The sequence below is a fragment of the Triturus cristatus genome, chromosome 6 (assembly GCF_964204655.1).
Source record: "Triturus cristatus chromosome 6, aTriCri1.1, whole genome shotgun sequence".
Classification (NCBI taxonomy): Eukaryota; Metazoa; Chordata; class Amphibia; order Caudata; family Salamandridae; genus Triturus; species Triturus cristatus.
In genome coordinates this window covers 235503211-235523502 of record NC_140589.1, presented here as the reverse complement: position 1 = coordinate 235523502, position 20292 = coordinate 235503211, and the positions used below count along the sequence as shown (strand labels likewise).

General features: G+C 42.8%; 1 protein-coding gene across 1 annotated transcript in view; it reads left to right on the top strand.

Annotated features, from left to right (window-relative positions):
* FKBP1B (FKBP prolyl isomerase 1B) overlaps positions 1 to 20292 on the top strand; it is a 145095-nt gene that overhangs the window by 16570 nt on the left and 108233 nt on the right. The window contains exon 2 of the mRNA XM_085610597.1: positions 3899 to 3946. Within this exon, the coding sequence (XP_085466723.1) occupies positions 3899 to 3946 (48 nt within the window). The remainder of the gene's footprint in view (positions 1 to 3898; positions 3947 to 20292) is intronic.

Here is a 20292-nt window from a genome sequence, read left to right as displayed (position 1 = left end):
TCAGAATCTTTTGCTGGCTGCCTATTGTATTGCCTTCCAGGTCCTAGCACTAGTTTTTTATCTATGATGAGGGAAGCACTTACCACCCCCGTAATGTTACTTTTTAGGAGATTTTAACCTCCACCTTGATAACGTTGAGGTCAACTCCCTTCAAGAAACCTTAAAAATATCTCTCCCAATTGATTTATGCCTCAGCCCACCTTTGTGGCCATACCCTCGATGGGATTTGCACCAATTATCTTAGCCTGATGGCTGGCGCACCCATTACACTATCTTGGATGGATCATGGGAGAAGTGTGGCGCAGCGACCATGGCAGTTGACTCCAGAGCGCAGAGCTTACAGTTCGCTCCCCAGCGCTGGAGGCAGATCAGCTCAGCATCATGTGACTCTGGGCAATAGCCCACTTAATCTCCCCGACGGCCCCCAGCGCCTGGATACCCTTGCGGGTGATTAGTTCACGCTTTACAAATACTGGGTTATTTATTATTTATCATTGTCTAGTCCCATTCAGCATTAAAATTGTGTCCCAAAATCATATTCTTCATAAACCAGACTTCCTTACCTCTACTTGTCGAAAATAAATAGCTAGGAAAGCTAACCCTAGGCTGTAAGCTTGCCTGTCCTTCATGGCCCGACCCTTAAAGGGAAGTTGGCGGAAGATATAAATTCTTTTAACACCCTGATTACTGAAATGGTTTTAGATCTTGCTCCTTCCATCCGCCTAAAAAATGTCCAGCATAAACACTCTGAACCCTGGTTCTCCCCTACATTTCTTGAGCAAAAGCCCTTTTGTAAACAATGTGAATGGAACTGGTGACTGGCATACAGCATGGACAATTTGTCCCTTTTTGAAGATGCTCAGAAGATATACCATAAGTTGATTAAATCGGCAAAAAAAAGCTTTTTTTTTGCTAATTAAATTCAAGAGGCCAATCAGGATCCAAAAGTCATTTTCAACATCTCAAAAATGTTTTTGCATCCCAAAACTCTTTCAAGACATCCTGCCCTCCCAGGCCCTATGTGACCGAATGTCAATCTTTGAAGGAAAAGATCCAAGCTGCACAACAGGGTTTTGCATCCACCCTCATAACCTACCCTTTAAATGACCCTGTTTCTGGCCGTACCCATAATGCTCCTAATATGAATTTGTCTGCATTTGATGACATTTCGCTGACATTGTTACAGCAAATGACTCATTCTTGTAAATCAAGTACGCCTTCAGACCACTGTCCGTCTGCAGTACTCCATGAGGCCATTCATCTAGTAAATCCTTTGATTAACCCCTTCAGTGCCCATGACGAGCTGGACTCGTCATGGGCTGCGGTGGCGCTCTGCCCATGACGAGTCCAGCTCGTCATGAACTCCGCCCGCTAATGCAAAGCGCGGCACTGGGCGGGGAAAGGGGCGGGCATGCAAGGGGTTAATAAAATGCTAAACCCCTCTTTAGCCTCCGCTGTGATCCCTCCAGCCTGGAAATTTGCAATTGTCAAGGCCCTGCAGACCTTACTACCTTATCTAATCTTAGACCGATTTCTCTGCTGTCTGTACTAGCCAAAGTACTCGAAAATTGTGAACCTGCAACTTACCTCCTTTCTGGAAAGTTCATATTATTCTCCATGCACGCCAAGCGGGCTTTAGGCCCAGACATTCATCAGTCTTACTTGAGGTCTTGGAGACTATTAAAATGACTCAACGCTGGGAAGGATGCAGTATTGATACTGCTGGACCTCTGCCACAGCGATTTCACATGGCATCCTTATCCAGCGAATCCAAGATTCAGGGATCTCCCACAAAGCCCTAGCGTGGTTCAAATCCTTTCTTACCGATAGGAGACAAACTGTAGTTCTAGTAGAGTTTTTGTCTAAAGAAAAACTCATCACTAGTGGTGTGCCACAGGGGTCATCTCTTAGCCCTGCTCTTTTTAATATCCATGTCACCCCCCCCCCTTATATGTCTGATTTGACTACTATGGAATTGCAACCACCTTGTATGCAGACAATACCCAGTTGATCATTTCATTAGAAAAGGGCTTCACTCGTTCTGAACTGAATTTCCAGAAGTGTCTTTCCAATGTGATCTCATGGATGCAGAAAAATCATGTTAATATGCAATTCAGAGAAAATGGAGATCCTGCTTTTTGGAAAATCCAGTTTATTCTCTCCCATTGGCTGCTGGCCTAACTCCGTTCCCCCTCCAACAGACCTGGTTAAGGTGGCAAATAACCCGGGGGTCGAATTTGACACTGAGCTCTCCTTTCCCACACTAGTGACTGCAATAGCTGGGATGTGTTTTAATATCATTAAATCTCTTTAAACAAACATACAGACAAAACACCTCTCCTCTCACTTATCGCTAAGCAGCTGTAGCATTTGCCCTCATCTCGTCAAGACTGAATTATTGCAACAGACTTTATGCTGACTGCTCATAAAAAATAATTCACAAACTTCAGATGGTCCAACACACAGCAGCCAGAGTGGTGCTACAGCTCCCAAAACAGAGCTTGACATCGGTCACATTAAAAATACTTCATTGACTCCTAATTCATAAAAGAATTCTGTTTAAGATCTTGTTGCTAGTTTTCAGAGCATTCAAGGGCACGGGCCCTAAATACCTTACTGCCAGATTTAGCCACTACAAGACCTTGAACTTTGAGATCTTCTAATGCAAATCTGCTTAAGTCTCCCTCCTTCAGATTAAAAACTCGACTTCGAAAGTCTTTTAGGGCACTAGATGCTAAAGCGTGGATCCGACTGCCACTGCACCGCTGCTTTTTGGATACGGAAGTTGCATTTATAAAAGCCTTGAAGTCCTGGCTCCTTCAAGCACCAGATGCTTTTTGTCATACTCTCATTTAATGGCTCCATCTAGGGCCAAGTACAAAGGATCCTAGCTACTTCTGAGCCTAGTGCCTGGATGCGCAATTACGAGTGACATTTGCACTTTAGAAATAACTCCATTCATTCATTCTTTCTGGACTTTCTTGAGCTTGTTGCCGATCGATCGACTCGCTCCCGAGGTTGACGTTGCCGTGGGGACGCGGGTCCGTGGGTGCTCCCGAGTGCACGGAGTTCGTGATGGAGATCGTGGCTTGAGTAGTGAGAAGGGTCCCAGCGGGTGAGCAGGAGTTTGGGGTTAGTGTTCGTGGGTGTGAACAGGCTGATTCTGTCCGTGGCAAGGATTTGGGGTTTAAAGTTTTCGTAGATGGCTGAGATCTTGTTGTGGAAGAAAAGTACATCTAATATTTTATTATAGTTTATGGAAGGAATAGCTTGCAAGCATTCATGCATTCATTTAGGGTTATCGAAGTACTATAGTCTTTCCATATTATGGAAATACATAAATGTGTTTATTCATTCATCACAGTTGGTGGATGAAGGCATGTTTGCACATTTAGTACTTTATGTAGAAGTAGACTATTAATTCAGTGGTTTTTGAAGACTTTGGCTGTATTTATGCCTCATCAGCGATAATGTCCTTGGATGAATTGGTGTTCCATTTTTGGGGTCTGAGGGTTCTCCTTTCAAGCCCGGCTCCGCCACTCACTCCGCCTGATCTTTAGCCTTTATATATACATATATACAGGGAGAGGTGTGGCGCAGCGGCTGACTCTGGAGCATGGGGCTCACAGTTCGTTCCCGGCGCCGGCAGCAGATCAGCTCCACATCGTGTGACTCTAGGCAATAGCTCACTTAATCTCCCCAATGGCCCCCAGCGCCTTGAGACCCTTACCGGTGATTAGTTGGCGCTTTACAACTACCGGCTTATAATTTACGCATATAATAATATGAACAGACGTTGGGAGAATGAGTTACCAAGGTTAACAGAAATGTGTTTGCTTTTATGTTTTTCATGCACACAGTGCTCTAAATGCAGCCTCCTGTGTTCCCTTTCCTGCAGGAAGAACATTTCCGAAGAAGGGGCAGACCTGCGTTGTACACTACACAGGTAAGGTGCATTGTGGGCGAGTGAGCCGCTGTATCCGGAGTGCGTCCTACTAGTCTCTCAGGCAGAGTTAGGCTGTGTGAATTACCCTGCTAGCCGACAGGTGGCCCCTTGTGTGGGTGGCAGACGGCTCCAAATAGCCCTGCTCAAGTCTGCACAAAACTGATTGAAGGCAGCTGGCCCGCCGGTGACACCTGTCTGTGTGTAGCGAGCCCTGGCACCGCTAGGTCTTAATGAGCCTTTCACGCTGGCGACGGCGTAGCGCTTGGTTAACAAATGCTGCAGAAGCGCCTCTGGCATGAAGTAGTGAAATGTGGTATGTTGCAAATCCCCTGCACATTTGGGGCCAGAGGAGGGTGTTTTCTTTTAACAACATTTCGAGAAAAGATTTAGTTCTCGGGGATGCCCTCCCCTTCTCTGTTGTCTTTATTTAAAAACCAAATGAGACCCTATACTCTCCACACCTGTTAGCAGGGCTAGTATCGGCCCTCCGGCCGGACACACTCCGAATTCGTAGCAGACACTGCACACACAGGCCATCCCTATATTTGGCAAGAGGCCCGAACACTCCCCGGCGCAGCCTCGCTCACGGACATTCGAAAGGCCCAGGGTCAGGCAGAGTGAATGGGTCAAGCAGAGTGACATTCGAAAGGCCCTGGGTCAAGCAGAGTGACATTCAAAAGGCCCTGAGTCAGGCAGAGTGACATTCAAAAGACCCTTGGTCGGGTAGAGTGACATTCAAAAGACCCTGGGTCGGGTAGAGTGACATTCAAAAGGCCCTGAGTCAGGCAGAGTGACATTCAAAAGGCCCTGAGTCAGGCAGAGTGACATTCAAAAGGCCCTGGGTCAGGCAGAGTGACATTCAAAAGGCCCTGGGTCAAGCAGGGTGACATTCCCAAGGCCCAGGGTCAGGCAGAGTGACATTCAAAAGGCCCTGGGTCAAGCAGGGTGACATTCCAAAGGACCTGGGTCAGGGAGAGTGACATTCTATCCAATCAGAATGCAAGGGGCATCACTGCGCGTGACATGTCAGGAAGTGCCATCATACGAAGTGACATCAGATCTTAAGCATCTTACATATATGTTTAACATGTCTATCCTAAGTACATTGGAGCAAATTTCGAGTATGCAGGGAACCCCTCATGATTTAGGCAGAAGATTCACACTTCTGTAAGCTACACATAAAACAGTGTTGCCCTTTGTCAGCGTAAACTCCCCCACCCATAGTGCTTCATAAGAAAAAATAGAAGTTCTTAAATTATTTCAACGCCTCCGAAGGGTGATAAGCACTATAAAAAATGACATTTATTTTGTGTAAATACATGGAAAGACCAACACATCTGACCTTCCTACAGTGAATGCATAGCAGGGGCTGAACAAAGTGGAAAGCTGCCTCTCCTAAGTACGTGTGAAGATCTAACGAGGTGTGAGCCTTTGTTTCCCCTCTGGTGCGTTTGCATCGGGTGTGAGGCTCCTGGCTGCTCCCAGCCAAGAGACTGGAACAGAAGCAGGCCTGGTGGCCCCTCAGATTCCGCCTTTGTAAGGGCCCCTCAGGAGTCTTAACTAAGAAAGTCCCCTCCCCGCCTGCACTTTGTCGCGGATCAAAGCAGACCACAAAATGCAGGCGCTGCCGAATGTGTCCCGGTGTTTGCAAATTACACCCGGACGATTTCAGCATATTGGTCAGTGGGGCCCAACTAATTGGCAGAGTGGACGGCGTCCACCCTGCGCAAATAGTGGGTGGACGCCGTCCACCCGCGTGTACCCCCACTCGTGCCGTGGGTACACTACAATAATAGTTAATTAGTTCAACGAATAGCCGGACATAGCAGACTTTTTAAAAAAAATTATATGTTATCGTTCGCCGCATTTATGTGATTTTTTTTGTTTTTTTTTGTGTGTGTTGATTGACTGACTTGTCGGATTTCTTTGTTTCTTCTGTTTTTTGTACAGCCTGGCCAGTTCAAACATTAGCATGGAGTCTGGTTATTAACAAATTAACCGAATAACTTGTTTATGGTGCCTCGGTATTCTGACGTAACCTAGGGGTCATCAGCAAGACTCGGGCCTTTCACAGAGCAGTTATTTACCGTCCGGCAAACAGACCTGCCACCTGAGTGACGCAGCAGACATTTATAGCTCCTCAAAGATATTAACGACTCCCGCACATCGCCTTCCAATGAGTGGTGTAATATTGCAGTATGTTGCATGAGGAATGAGTGCGTAGCATGAAGCGTGAATGTTGCAGTTACAACCCCTACTTTAAATCTCGTGGACACTGATGTCTCCATTAAATATGAGACACTGATCGTATTTAAACAACGATGTAATTAATGCTCTATGTTCAGGACCATCGGAATTATGTGATTCTGCGGCTGCAACGTTTACCACGTAATTATTGATTTACCACATAATCCACCATCTGCTGAATAATTTGCAGATTTCGCAAAATAAAGAGTTTCAAGCTCTAATGAATCAAAAGTTACTAAACAAAAAGCGCAACAGGTGCTTTTAGGCACTCGAGGGCTCTTTGCAAAGTTTAACTGATCAACATTTGGTTGCGAATTGCTATATTGAGATGTTACACTGGTACCAGCGAGGAGTACATTTGACCAGACACTAATTAATCATGATTAAAATGACTAACGAGTAATTGAAATTTCGCTTGAGCATTTCACCTGCCAGAGCATATCTGGCCACGTTTGCTGCTAACTGTTTTGGGACTGATTGCTGTGATTGTATGTTTGGAGGGCGGAAGGCGGAAGGCGTTCATATAGCCTTAGAGTCTGCCGTAGCAGGCTCTGCCGGCCGTTGAAGGCCTGCTCCAGAGCCGAAGCTGAGGGCCTTTAACCAGGGAGCGGGCCTTTAATGGCCGGTAAGAGCCCGCTACGAAGGGCTCTAAGGCTATTAGAACTTTCTACCCCTAGACGGCAGAATATTCTAATTTGTAAAACAAAGGCCTCACGAGCCCGAGGGGATTGAAATCCCTTCGGGCTCCGTGAGGTCTTTGTTCACAGCAATGGCTGTGAACAAACATTGGAATGTCGGAGCTCCGGGCTTCTACCTGCCATTAGAAGCCTGGAGCACTCCATTGTCTTTAATGGAGGTCCCAACATTCCAATGTTCTGATGCACTTTATGCTGTTTTGCACAAATATGAAGCACCTTCGCTCTAAATGCTTGTTTCACTGTTCAAGCAGCCCTCGATTGCAACTTGCACTTTGATATAGAATGGATCATCTGGAGATATACATGGCAGTGTCCAGTTATATCCTGGCTGCTTGGACAGCCACTGGAAGACATTCCATAACCTAGGTCCCAGCTAATGTTCTACTAGGCTGACATTTCCTTTGCAGTAATTATATGTCTATTGGCCTATAGAGTCATACCCAAGCAACGAAAACCTCTTTTTATTCTTTTAATGCCTCTTTAGAGTGAACTATGGAAACCTGTGATTCAAAGAATGAGAGGGCTGCTGTTTGTGTTTAATGGTTGCATATTTAATATTGTATTTATTACTGTGCAATTTAGTTTGCGGTGCTGTGGCATTTGTATGCTAATAAAGGTTGTTGACAAACTATTGAAATTTATACTGCTACAGACTGGGTCACATTATAGTGCATAACTTGCCCTTCCTTGCTGCATAATTTTGTCAGCCGTGTTGCGTAGTTTGGTTCTCCACCACTGCATAACTCCAGTGGTCCGGTCTATACTATATGTTATAAAAGGAAGACGCGTACATAGCAAAGTATAACATTCACCTGTATTTTTAGCCACACTGTAAGTCTGTTTGTTGCATGACTAATACTTTAAACATAGTTATTGTGCGAGTAAACCAATAGGCTAATACTAGCTCACTTACAGACGCGCACAAATTTAAAGGTATTGTATATCTTTAATGTTTTTCACATAAGGCATCTGTTAAGTTCTTTGACTTGGCGCTTCGTGAATACCCATTGGGGACATCTTCGTTGGAGTTAGTGAGCAATAGGCTGTTTTTAATCTATAGGAATCTTTACATCCTCAAAGATTTGGGAATGCTCCCTTAAATTTACCAGAAACAAAGGCCTGCTTTTCTAGAGTTTCATGTGAAGTAGTGTTGTGACACTGAGATACTATAGGATGCTCTGGAATCTATGGGAAGGGAAGTGTGAGGGTGTGGCCTTAGGGCTAGAGCAGTCGACTTCGAAGCTGGGGAACCGGGTTCAAGTCTCAGCAGGGACGCCTAACACCCTGTGATTCTGGGCAAATCGCTTCATCTCCCTGTGCCTAAGAAAAGGAATGTGGCCGTCTGTAATGCAACTGGTCAAGTTTACGCTATATACGGGGAAAAAATGTCCAATAGTTAAGGAAAATGTTGTCCTGTACACCCACAATGAGTGTTGAATTTGCCCTGGTAGCTGTATACATCACTGTAAATACATGCAGTGTTTGGCACAGTTCTGTGACATTGGACTGTGTTTGTATCTCAAGCATGTGAGGTGTTTGTATTGCACATATAACACTTGAAAGAATGCTGCTTTTCCAGTTCTTGTACGTCTTCTCTGGTTAATTCTTTGTTTTGCATTCCGTATTCGGTCTCAAACTGTGGCCGGCAGGCTCGGGAGTAGCACACCCAGAAGGGCTGACATGATGTACGTTGGATTTCACCCCTTTTGTAAACTCTAGGTGATTGACATTTTTTGCATAATCCTGTCCTCGTTCTGGTTTATATAATTTTGCCTTCCCATTGTCCTTGAGTCTTTTCTGTTGCTGTTCTGTATCACTTGATTGTCCTTTGACATTTTGTATTTGTATTGTATTGTAATTGCATTTATATAGCGCTTACTACACCTGACGAGACGTCAAAGCGCTTTTTCAGCGAGCAGCACGCTACTCCGGGACCCATAGAGGATTAGTGTTAAATTAGTATAGTGAAATATGAAAGTAATTTTAAGTGGTGGATAAGTTAATCAGTTATTTGGAGTGAGAAGGGTAGCGGAGGGAGAGGAGGGTAAGAAAGGTTTGTATTCATATAGCACCTGCTACCCCTGATGGGTGTTAAAGCGCTTTTCTGGCGAGTAGCACGCTACACCGGAACCCATAAAGGATTAGGGTTGAAAATTAGTATAGTGAAATATGAAGTATTTTGACTGGTGGCTATGTTATTCAGTTATTTGGATAGAGAAGGGTAGGCGGTGGGATAGAAGAGGGAAAGAGGTTTGTATTTATCTAGCGCTTGCTACCCCTGATGGGGTTTTGAAGCGCTTTTTTGGCAGAGTAGCACGCTACTCTGGAACCCATGAGGATTAGTGTTGAATTAGTATGGTGAAACATGACAGTAATTTGAGTGGTGAATATTTTGGTCAGTTATTTGGATTGAGAAGGGCTGGGGAGGGGTAGAAAAGGGAAAAAGGTTTGCATTTATATAGAGCTTGTAACCCTGATGGGGTGTTGAAACTCTTTGTTGGCGAGTAGCACACTACTCTGAAACCCATAAAGGATTAGTGGTGAATTAGTATAGTGGAATATGGAATTTGAGAAGTGAACATGCTAGCCTGTTATTCTGATTGAAAAGGATAGCGGAGGGATAGGAGAGGGAAGGATTAGGATTATATATATATATATATATATATATATATATATATATATATATATATATATATATATATATATATATATATATATTCACTGAAAAAACCATAGGTTTCACAGATGTTATAGTTAGCGGAAATTTTACTGATAAAAAACCAATGAAATTCCCCCGTTATAGTTAGTGCAGGCAACAATAACTCACGCGACCACAATCCTCTGCTGATGCTAATACTGTATTTAGACACTTATTTGCCCATGTCTTCTTCCATAAATTTTTAGCTATACATATATTACAAATATTTTTTTTTCATAAAGACACTTATGTCATCAGCAGAAGATTGCGGTCGCGTGAGTTATAGTTGCCTGCACTAACTATAACGGGGGAATTTCATTGGTTTTTTATCAGTAAAATTTCCGCTAACTATAACATGTGTGAAACCTATGGTTTTTTCAGTGAATTTGCAAGGTTTTTTAAATGCTAATTCCTAACTATAACATGTGTGAAACCTATGTTTTTTTCAGTGAATTTGTACGTTTTTTAAAATGCTAAGTTACTTTACGCCATTCGTGGCGTGCGCGCCCACTTAACGCAGTTCGTTCCGTGCGCGCACGGTGCGCTTCGCGCACCGCGCGCCCACTTTACGCAGTTAGTGCCGTGCACGCATGGTGGGCACGCGGTGCGCTACGTGCACCGCGTGCCCACGTTACGCTAGATGGGCCATGTACGCACGATGCGCTTCGCGCACCGTGCGCACATGGAGGACATATGATGCGCTTCGTTGTGAAAGGTAATATTTTAATTTTTCATATCTGTATTATTCCATGCACAAATGGTGCCCTTCGGGCACCATTTGCACATGGGGTGGGGAGAGTATGGATAATTTTTTTTTTTATATAATTTTTACCGTACGCGTACGGTAAGCGTAATCGGCGAAATTATCGAAAAAATTAAAATTCCATTTTTGGCCTTGGGGGATCTTTGGGGACTCCCTCAACATGGCTAGGTGCTTAGGAGCTGTCTAAACAGCCCCTTTACATGTTTTTGTCCTTTGTTTTTTAATCCACACTCTGAGTGCGAGAGAGAAAATGGCGGCCGCCGCTTCCTGGTTTCGACCCGATTCGAATGTTTACTAAGATCTAACAGCCAATCAGAATCGCGCTCGCGCACGTCACCGTACGCGTACGGTAAGCGCACCGTAAGCTGGCTCAGATATATATATTGATTTAAAGGCTATTTTCTCAGAATCTACTGAACAGATTTACACCAAACCTACAAAAGGCACTTCCTTGACCTGTAGACTACCTCTCTGCCAAATTTCAAGGAACTCTGTTCAGCCGTTCGGGCTGTAGCTGTGTCTAAAGGTCCTATGGAAAAATGCATGGGAAAAACGCGTTTTGGGACCCCCCTTTTATCTCAGCCCCCGCTTGACGAATCCCCCCAAGACTTTCAGGGTAGGAGCGGAGCGTAGCGCCCCACCTATTTTGAAATATTCGCGAGGATTCGTCGACCGGCGCCAAAGTTATTCAAAATAGAATGTTGCGGATTTCCTATGGAAACAGGGTCCTAACTATAACTACCTACTGGCGACCGCCAGTAGGTAATATATATACACACACACATACACCATAGAAATGATTAGTACTGGACAACTCACATTTACTCTGCCTGCATATTGGTGTGTTTATTTAAAGTTATATTTGCTACCTTGTTAGTCAAATCTTAAAATAAAATCCAAACATGGTTCGGTTTTAATTTGGCTAATTAATAGGTAATATTGTTACATATGTTAATATAATGCCACCAGTAAAGAGAGTCGATTGTGTGGCCTTGTGTTTGTTTTCAGGCTTTCTGAATAGGAGATTAATGTTTACTCGACCTGTTGCTGCTGCTCCATGGTTGCCTGTGGTGGTAGTGTCTTTAACAGTCTGCCTCCCTTGTTATCTGAATTCTGTCATCACTCCGTTCTGAACTTGGAAACATTCTTTTCCCCTACTCTCACTATATCTTTCTTTCTGTGTTTTCACGTTCTTTCCATGTACCAATTTCCCACGGTTTTTGTTAAATGATGTTTTGAGCATAAGCATCATATTTTAGTATGCAATTTTGTAGAGAACTCAATGTATTTAACCTACGGTTACTTCATCATATTGTAAAATGTTATCACTATTTCACTTGCTTCATTTGTAATTCAATCAAGTTTAGTTTAAACTTTAAAAATAATGGTGCTGTGTGTGTCGGTGAACCCTCCTTGCGGCTTGCAAACCTTTTCCCACCCTAATGTTTTTCTCTAGTATGTTTCCTGTAACCTAGCCGCACTTTCTGCTCCCTTAGGAATATCCCGCTGTTCCCTGCCTTTCCTTGTCTGCCTGCTCCTCTTACATAATTTATTTTATGTGAATTTTTTATAGAGCTCCTTTGCTGGGATTGCGCTGTATAAATCCTCCTTTGTATACACATACTGTTTTATTTATTGAGATTCTTTCATGCAATCAAGTGGATTCCTACCAACTTCTGACAGAGACTGGAACCTCCGTAGTAAAATATTCTTATGGGCATTTATATTCCACATTATCACCATTTATATGGTCTTGACGTGCTTTCCAAAACCAATCATTGTATGAAAAAAAATGTAAAAACAAATATGTGGCTATCCTGAAAATCAGACATGGATCCAGCTGTCCTGGCCTACTTTGGACACCCCTGGGAAAATAAAGGCTCAGGCTTTTTTTTTTTTTTAGTGTGCCGGTGCTGAAGCATGTGAACGCGCCAATCGGGATGAAGAGGGAGTTTCCAACAGTTCTATTTGTGCTTGTGGGTGTGAGATGGTTTGTGTGCATGGTGGAAACACTTTGGGTTTAGAGCACAACTTGTGAAGCAGATCTGGCAGATGGTTTTAAGAGATAGCGACATACATATGAACATCAATTTACGTGGTATCAGTTAGGGTTGGCGCATCATCTACAACAAAAAGGCTTTTCGGCTCGCTGTGATATTTCACTTGATGTAGAGATGGCCATGTTTCTCACCTGTCAGTCGTAAACCACTCCCTTTGGAAGATGATGTAGAGCTATTATTTCAAATTCAAACACCCAATCAAAAGACCTTCATACTCCCAGTCTCGAGTGAGTTTAGAGGTTGCAAAAACAAATCAAATAAAAAGAAACAAATACATTATTTTTAATAATAAAATGTAAACAATATATCAATGAATCATATATATATAATATATATATATATACACACACACAAAGCATCACCGTCCCGTCTGATCTCGGAGTCCCGGAAAAAACAGGTACAGACCACAGCGTTTTGAAGATTTCAGTGCAGTTTATTGCTCAAGTTGTCAGCAATTTTGGCATAGTAGCAGCATTACGCGTTTCGACAGTAAACTAATGTCTTGATCACATGACATGCATGCGGCCAATCAGAGCTTTTATATCGGTGAAAAGACAGTGAAAACAGACACCATGTGCCGCAATTTCCTGAAATCTCGAATGTAAACATATGACACAATATTAATTGACATATTGTTAGAGATTTACAAATAAGTATTTGTATACGGGCAAATGTGCAAAATTCGCAGTTTACAATAAAATAATAAATATGTAAACAGGGTGTAAGTGCAAGTGCTAAAAAGTTGTAAAAGATTAAATTCAAACACCGACAAAAGTTTAAAATCTTATTGATAAAATATCCGTATTAAAATCATATGAAAATCAATCAATATAGAGAAGCTACATTCATGAATTGTGCAAGTAAATTTTGTATAAAGACTCTTCTAATGGCATTAATGGGAGTGAAGTAGATAATGAGACTGAAAATGTCCATATTTGAACAACCTCATGTGAGGTTGTGGTGTATACTTCACATCAAAGTACATACCTCATATAAAGTGCTAGTGCTAGTATGGTATGTTTGAAGATGATAACCAAATTTGCCAGAATTAGGATGAGCTTACAAATGATTTATGTGCACAAATATAGGCGGATATTGGGTATGTGTTAAACCAGTCCCATGTATTATTATCGGTAATCATATCATCAATAGATTGTTGAAATCTCGAGTAGAACCGGAAACCCAGTCAAACTCTTGGTAAAAACTCATCTAACAATAAAAACCCGATAAAATAACACAGTGTAATGGTATTAGACATAATAGTAAAAACACAATGACAGATATAAAGAAAGGTAATAAGACAAGATGTACGACCCAGATAAATAAATTCCAGATAAATACATTACAGGAAATGATGCAACTCATCACCATTGTTCAGACCATTTGGCATTTTGGAATCTAGAGTCAAGATGTAATAGGACTCTAGTTGCCGCAATTTTATTCTCCCTGTTGCCCCCTCTGATGGATTTGGGTATCATGTCTATGACAAAGTAGCTGAGGTCATTGAGATTGTTGTTGTGTACATGTTTAAAATGACGTGCCACCGGGTAACTGGGGTCCGAATTAACTATTGCTCTCAAATGCTGTAGGATCCGATTAAAAACTTGGAGTTTGGTACTCCCTACATATCTGAGTTTGCAAGTACATTGTAGGACATAAACTGCAAACTCAGTGCGGCATGTGAGCATTTTAGAGATTTTAATAGGGTTAGATGCCACCATTCCTATAACTTCATGAGTATTGATGCCGAATTTGCAAGCTCTGCATGAGCTGCATTTGAAAAAGCCATTTTTGGTGTTGGTTAACCAATTACTAGTGGTTCTGGTAACTTCTGGACTTGATCTTACTAATGCATCTCTCATGGAGGGTGCCCGTCTGAAAGTAATGTTAGGCAATTCGGGCACCAATTGGGACATAGTCAGGTCAGTTTTAATAATGTGCCAATTTTTATAAATAATCCTTTTGATTTGTTTATTTTGTTGGCTATACGGTGTAATGAGTCTAATGGTGTTTTCAGATTCAGTTTTATTAGTAGTGGGACATAGTACTTCATTCAATTCTACATTATCGCTATGTGTAATGGCTTTATCCATAGCTATGAGTAGTTCCTTTTTATTATATCCACGATGGATAAATCTGTCATATGCCCCTAGTTGACATATCTTGAGGTCCTCATCTGTGTTGCATATGCGTTTGATCCTCAAGAATTCCCCATAAGGGATACTTTTGATCAAATGATAGGGGTGAGAACTCGTAGCATGCAGTATGGCATTGCCCGCTGTGCTTTTTCTATGTAGTTTGGTATGAATGGAGTTGTCCTTGATACAAATTTCTACATCTAAAAACTGTATAGACTTGTCATTTATATCTGCCGTGAAATTCAGGTTTAGATTATTGACGTTTATGATTTCGACAAATTTGAGCGCTGTTTCTTTGTTGCCCCTCCAAATAAAAACACATCATCTATAAAGCGCCACCATCTGATGACATGAGTGTCAAACAGCTCCTTGTGGGTGGTTCTGAGGACATGTTCCTCCCACCAGCCCACGTGGAGACACGCGTAGCTGGGGGAAAAACATGCCCCCATCGCCACTCCGCGTAGCTGCTGGAAAAAGCATATGTTAATCATGTTAAGTAGCATAACATTGTGTTGGTAAAACATACTGGGGCGCTTGGACAAATAGTATTCATTGGCAGCTATACCATCAGAGTGTCCAATGCTGGTATATAAGGAACTAATGTCCATAACCAAAAAGATATATTCTTGATGCCATTCAATAGTTTGAAGTTTGGATAAGAAATGGTTAGTGTCTCGAATATACGAGTCCAATTTTTCCACATGTTCGTGTAGGAAGAAATCCACGTATTTGGACATATTTTCCAGGAGTCCCCTTTGAGCTGAAATTATAGGTCTCCCTGGGACTGGATTAGTCATTTTGTGTACCTTAGGGATGAAATAAATTACCGGAGTAATAGGATGATCATTCTTTAACAATTCAAACTCATATTTGGTCAACAGTCCCATTCTTTTCCATTTGGATAGGTCTTTGAATACTTTTTCTTTGGTTTTCTTCAAGTCATTGAAGGTTGCTTTGATATAGCATTCACTGTCTCCCAAATGTCTGCGTGCTTCCGCCATATACATCTGCCGTGGCCATAGGACAATGTTACCACCTTTGTCAGAGTTATTAATAATCAAGTCTTCATGTGATTGGAGTTTGCGCATCAATTTGGAGTATTGTATTTCCTTCTATCTTCTTTGTCTGTTTGTGCGCGAAGTTTTTAGGTTCAATTTTTTCCAATCCTCTAACGCAATCATTGAAAATGTCAATCGCATCCCGGGGCATCATCGGGATGAATGAAGATGGTGGTCGAAATGGTGTTGGAATAATTGCATTGTCTTGCATGCCCATTGCTGACATGTCCTCTTGTGTTGGTTGGGTGATGTCAGGTTCTCCTTGTGCTAGGGTGTGCATAGAGCGGAGTAGTGGGATATCGCACACTTGAAACAGTTCATCAATGGTGTTGGTAGTTGTAGGGGTGGTGGACTTGTCCAACACCTTATTTAGTTTGAAATGTTTTTTCAGTTTCAATTGTTCTTATGAATTTAAAGATTTCAACTCTGGTTTGCGGGTATTTGAATCGATCGCCTGGACAGAAAGAGAGACCCAGTGAAAGTAGTTGTAATTCTGCTACTGTTAGTTCGATGTTAGATAGGTTGATAACAGTGTTGTCTGGGGCTGATTGATTAAGATCTGTTGTTACCATTTTCTCCCCCTGCTCCCTCTGCCTCTGGGCTTTTCTCCTTTGTTTTCTCCTGATGTTATTTTCCCGGCGTTTGTCTTCTCGGGATCGTGTGAGCGTAGAGTGTGGCGACGATCGTCTATAAGAAACCCCAGTTCCTCCGAGGGGGTATAATCTGTATATTGAAGATAAATAAATGCAGAAGTATGTAGAACAATCTGGTTTCTAAAGCTGAAGGAGCAAAATGACTTTAGCAAATGGTTTGTGTTCTCTTCTCCGGCAAATATACTGTTAAACTTGATGGGAAGAGCTTTGTATTTCTACAAAAATCAGCATGAGCCACTTCTCATGCAACAGCCTGTCAGGTTGTTGTGAGTTGTGCTTTACATCAGGATTATTTACAAGGCAGCTTTGCTTGAGGTGATGGTTGGGAAACAAGCTATGCTAATTCTCCCGCAGTAGCTCATCAAGTTGTGAAAAACAAAGTCAAGAATAAATCTCATGATGCACATAAGGAGGCCAGAGTTGTTTCCCTTTCTTTCTTAACCTATATTTCTCTGCTGAGAATTCACCAGTTTTTAATGTATAATATTTGTGATAATGAACAGTTTTCACGACTGGTTTGCTTAAATAATTACTGAATAGTGCAGAATAGCAAATCTGAGATACCCTTCTTTTGTAGCCAGTTGAGAGATTACGCCTCACAAACCTCTCTGTTCTGTGACCTTTTAAGCTATGAGGTTCATACTGTTTGGTGATTAGTGATGTAGCCTCATGATATGTTTCTGTATATGGAAGTATAGTTTCTGAAAAAGGTTAAACTTGAGATATGGTTGAGATTGGATGGTAAGGCCAAGGAAGCGCATACACCCGTAGATGGTGTCAATAAGAAGTAGCTGTTTAATGAAGCATCCAATTGCCTTCACAGCAAAATCCAGCTGACAACTAAGACTCAGAGCTTGGAATGATCTATAAGCAACGAAGCTTAACGAATAGGACACCGGCTAGTTACCTTACTGTTCGATAGGTTCTTACGGGTAAGCATGAATGTTACCAAATACAGAATGTACAAACCGCCCTTGCTATAGCTTACCACAGGTTGGTTGGAAGAACTTAACATGTATAAATAAACCCAGAAATCCACATTAAGAACCCAATTGAAGCGAAGTGTTGGTTTCTAAATGCACCCTAAAAATCGCCAATTATGGTGAACTCCACAATCCTTAACTTGCACAACAGCTATGGATAGCAGAAATCGCACACAGAAGTTTTTTTGTAGCTGTGAGCAAAGATTGTTATGGAAATCAAAATTGGAAATGTTACTTTTTTTTAATCTCACCACCCCCAGTGAATCTGCATGAAATTGGCAATGACAAACTCCAACCTCATGAGTTTTTATTTGTTTGTAAAATTTCTTGCAGATTTGTCCAACCGCACCAAGCCTATTAAGAAGACAATGAACTGCATTTAAGTGGAAAGGCAGACCTAACCATAACTACACAGGTGCTACCACCACCTCTGTAACATATGACTAAGTCAAAATGGTAGTCAGAACATTACCTAATGGCCACAGTAATAACGCCTCCCTGTCTTTCACTGGTACAAACTAGAGCGAACGTTTGCATCCTGCAATGTGTTAAAGTAAGGTGGCTCAGTGAGGCGAGTGCCTGTTGCGCAGATGTGTGTGGACCTGCTGTGTTACAGGTTAAAGTTCTGACATGGCGGGCTCGCCCCTTCATTCTACCAAGGTTGACACATTGAGTTCACTGAAGAAGTATGTATTTTGTGGAGCACTTGGGGGCAGGTCAGATTATAAAATGCTCTATGAAATGTATATGATTGGCGGATGGCCTGCTATCTTCTTACTGCTAGTATCTATGTGTATCTGCAAGCTCTATTTTAGTCCTCCACCCACAAATTCTTCAATTTAAAGGGCTTCCTAATAAAACTTCAGCTTGAGACTAGGAGGGCACACACCTGAATGATTGCAACATCTAAATGACTGGCTGGCACATCCACCCTTCCTAGGCCTGTGTTTAAAGTGGTGTATGTACATACTATGGGATGTATGTGAGTAGCTTTATGCAATGTGGGTTTTGCTGAGGTGCGTGTATGTATATATATTTTTGGAATGGTATGCGGTAATCCGAGCTACAGACGTGGTCAAATCAGGAATGCGACTGCCCGATAAAGCTCCAAGAATACATAGACCAGTTGAACTGATAGCACCAGAAGGGGTGTGGTGCCAGGGAAACTCATGCAGTCAGAGTGGGACATGCAGTCACCGGCAGCTGTCGTAGTCTCTAGCTCGGCTTCCTTGTGGCTAGGAAGAATGTAAAATCAAAGAGCCCTGATTATAGGAAGCGGTTACACTTCAACACAGAAAGGTGACTATGAGAAGGGTCTCTTAGATAAATCTTGAATGCTTGTGGATTAAAGGGGCTATCCAGTGGAGAAAGAAGGAAAAGTTAGTTCTCTTTACCCAGTCCTGCATCACTAGCAACCGCCACCAATTAGCATTCCAGAATGTTGCTTTGTTTGATGACGTATGCTTGGGTTTTTAGACATATTGGGCTTGATTACGATGTCCGGCGGATGCCTCTATCCTGGGACAGACCGACCTCCTGTCGGCAGTCCGGACCGGCTTAATTACAATACCACCGAACACTGTTCGGTCGCATACTCCCATCTCTCAATGGGAGCTCGTGTTACGGCTGTAAACCGGCCGTTAACACAGGCTTCCATTAAGAAATTTGAGGTGTTGTTCATTCCTTCACCCCGTGGCAAGCACCTCAAGGTGCAGGGATCAACAGGGGGGCACCCTACGCCCCCACCCGGAGGCCACACACACAAGGGGGCCCTGCTGGGGCCCCCCAAACATGCTATGCAAGATGGTTTCCATGTCAGACAGGCCGGCATGGAAACCATGCATCGTAATCCTAAGCGCGGAAAAGCCCACCCTTTGGGATTACGAGCCGGCTCTGAATGGCCAACGGGTTCTATGAGCCCGTTGTAAGCTAGCCGGAATGACCGGCCAGTTTACTTTCCGACCGCCAGCATTGTAATGTGGCGGTCGGAAAGTAAACAGAGTGGCCGATTACGATGCGGCCAGGAAGGCTCCGACAGTCAGTTGGAGCCTTTAAAGGCCGCATCGTAATCGGCCCCATTGTGACCTCATTCACCAGATGGCTGTTTTAAAGTTTAAAATAGTGATTTGTATCTTATGGTGAGTAGGCGCTTGAGGAAGGAATGGAGCTAGCCATATCGCATGGAGGGCACAAATTGGCAGGGCAGCAGCTCAGCGCTTCTTGTTCTTGCCAGAGAACTCCTTTCATTATCCCTCCTCCATGGTAAGCCTCAGCAGCTGCGGGGCTGGCCTGGTATTGCCCCGAGTGTGGGGGTTACAAATTCCTTAGCTACTGGGGTTCAGTTACAGACCGAACATCTGCAGCAGCAGTAGTTGCGATATTTCCCTAGTGCTTGGTGACCAGTTAGACTGGCAGCCAGCTTAAGTCTTGCCATTACCGGCTGCTCTTGGATCGCCCGTAAGTTAACTCATGGCTTTCACTAATAAACCTGCAGCATAATTTTCCCCAACAAAAGGTGGCGTGGTCTCAGTTATTTGCTTTGGTCTCCTGTTTTCTTTGCCTAGATGTATTTACGTATCCTAGTGTGTTGTGCAATGAGCGATCACTGTTAAATATGGAAGTTACGCTACCTTAAATCTGATATGGGATGACCTTGGCAAGGGAAGACATCAGAAATGTGTACAAATGCCTGCTGGAGCCACATAATCTGCTTGTTCATTTTCAGAGTAGTGCCATAGAGTTTACACCAGTTTGGTTTTACCTTAATAGTTTGGGCTTGCGCTCCTTTGTTAGGGTCAGATGCAGCTCTACCCTTTGTAAGTCATACCTTTGACAACAAAACGGTCTGCTACGCAAATGTCTACAGGAAACTTTTCAACTAAATTAATGTCCACACACACACACAGTTAGTCCTTCTGCAAAAATGTTAAAATTCTTGCAAAAATCTTTACTTGGGGCTGGTTCAATTGACTCTCTTCACTTCAATCCTAGTAGAATTGAGGCCAAGTACATAACGTTAAGTGCCTGTCGACTTTCGTCCCTTGGCAA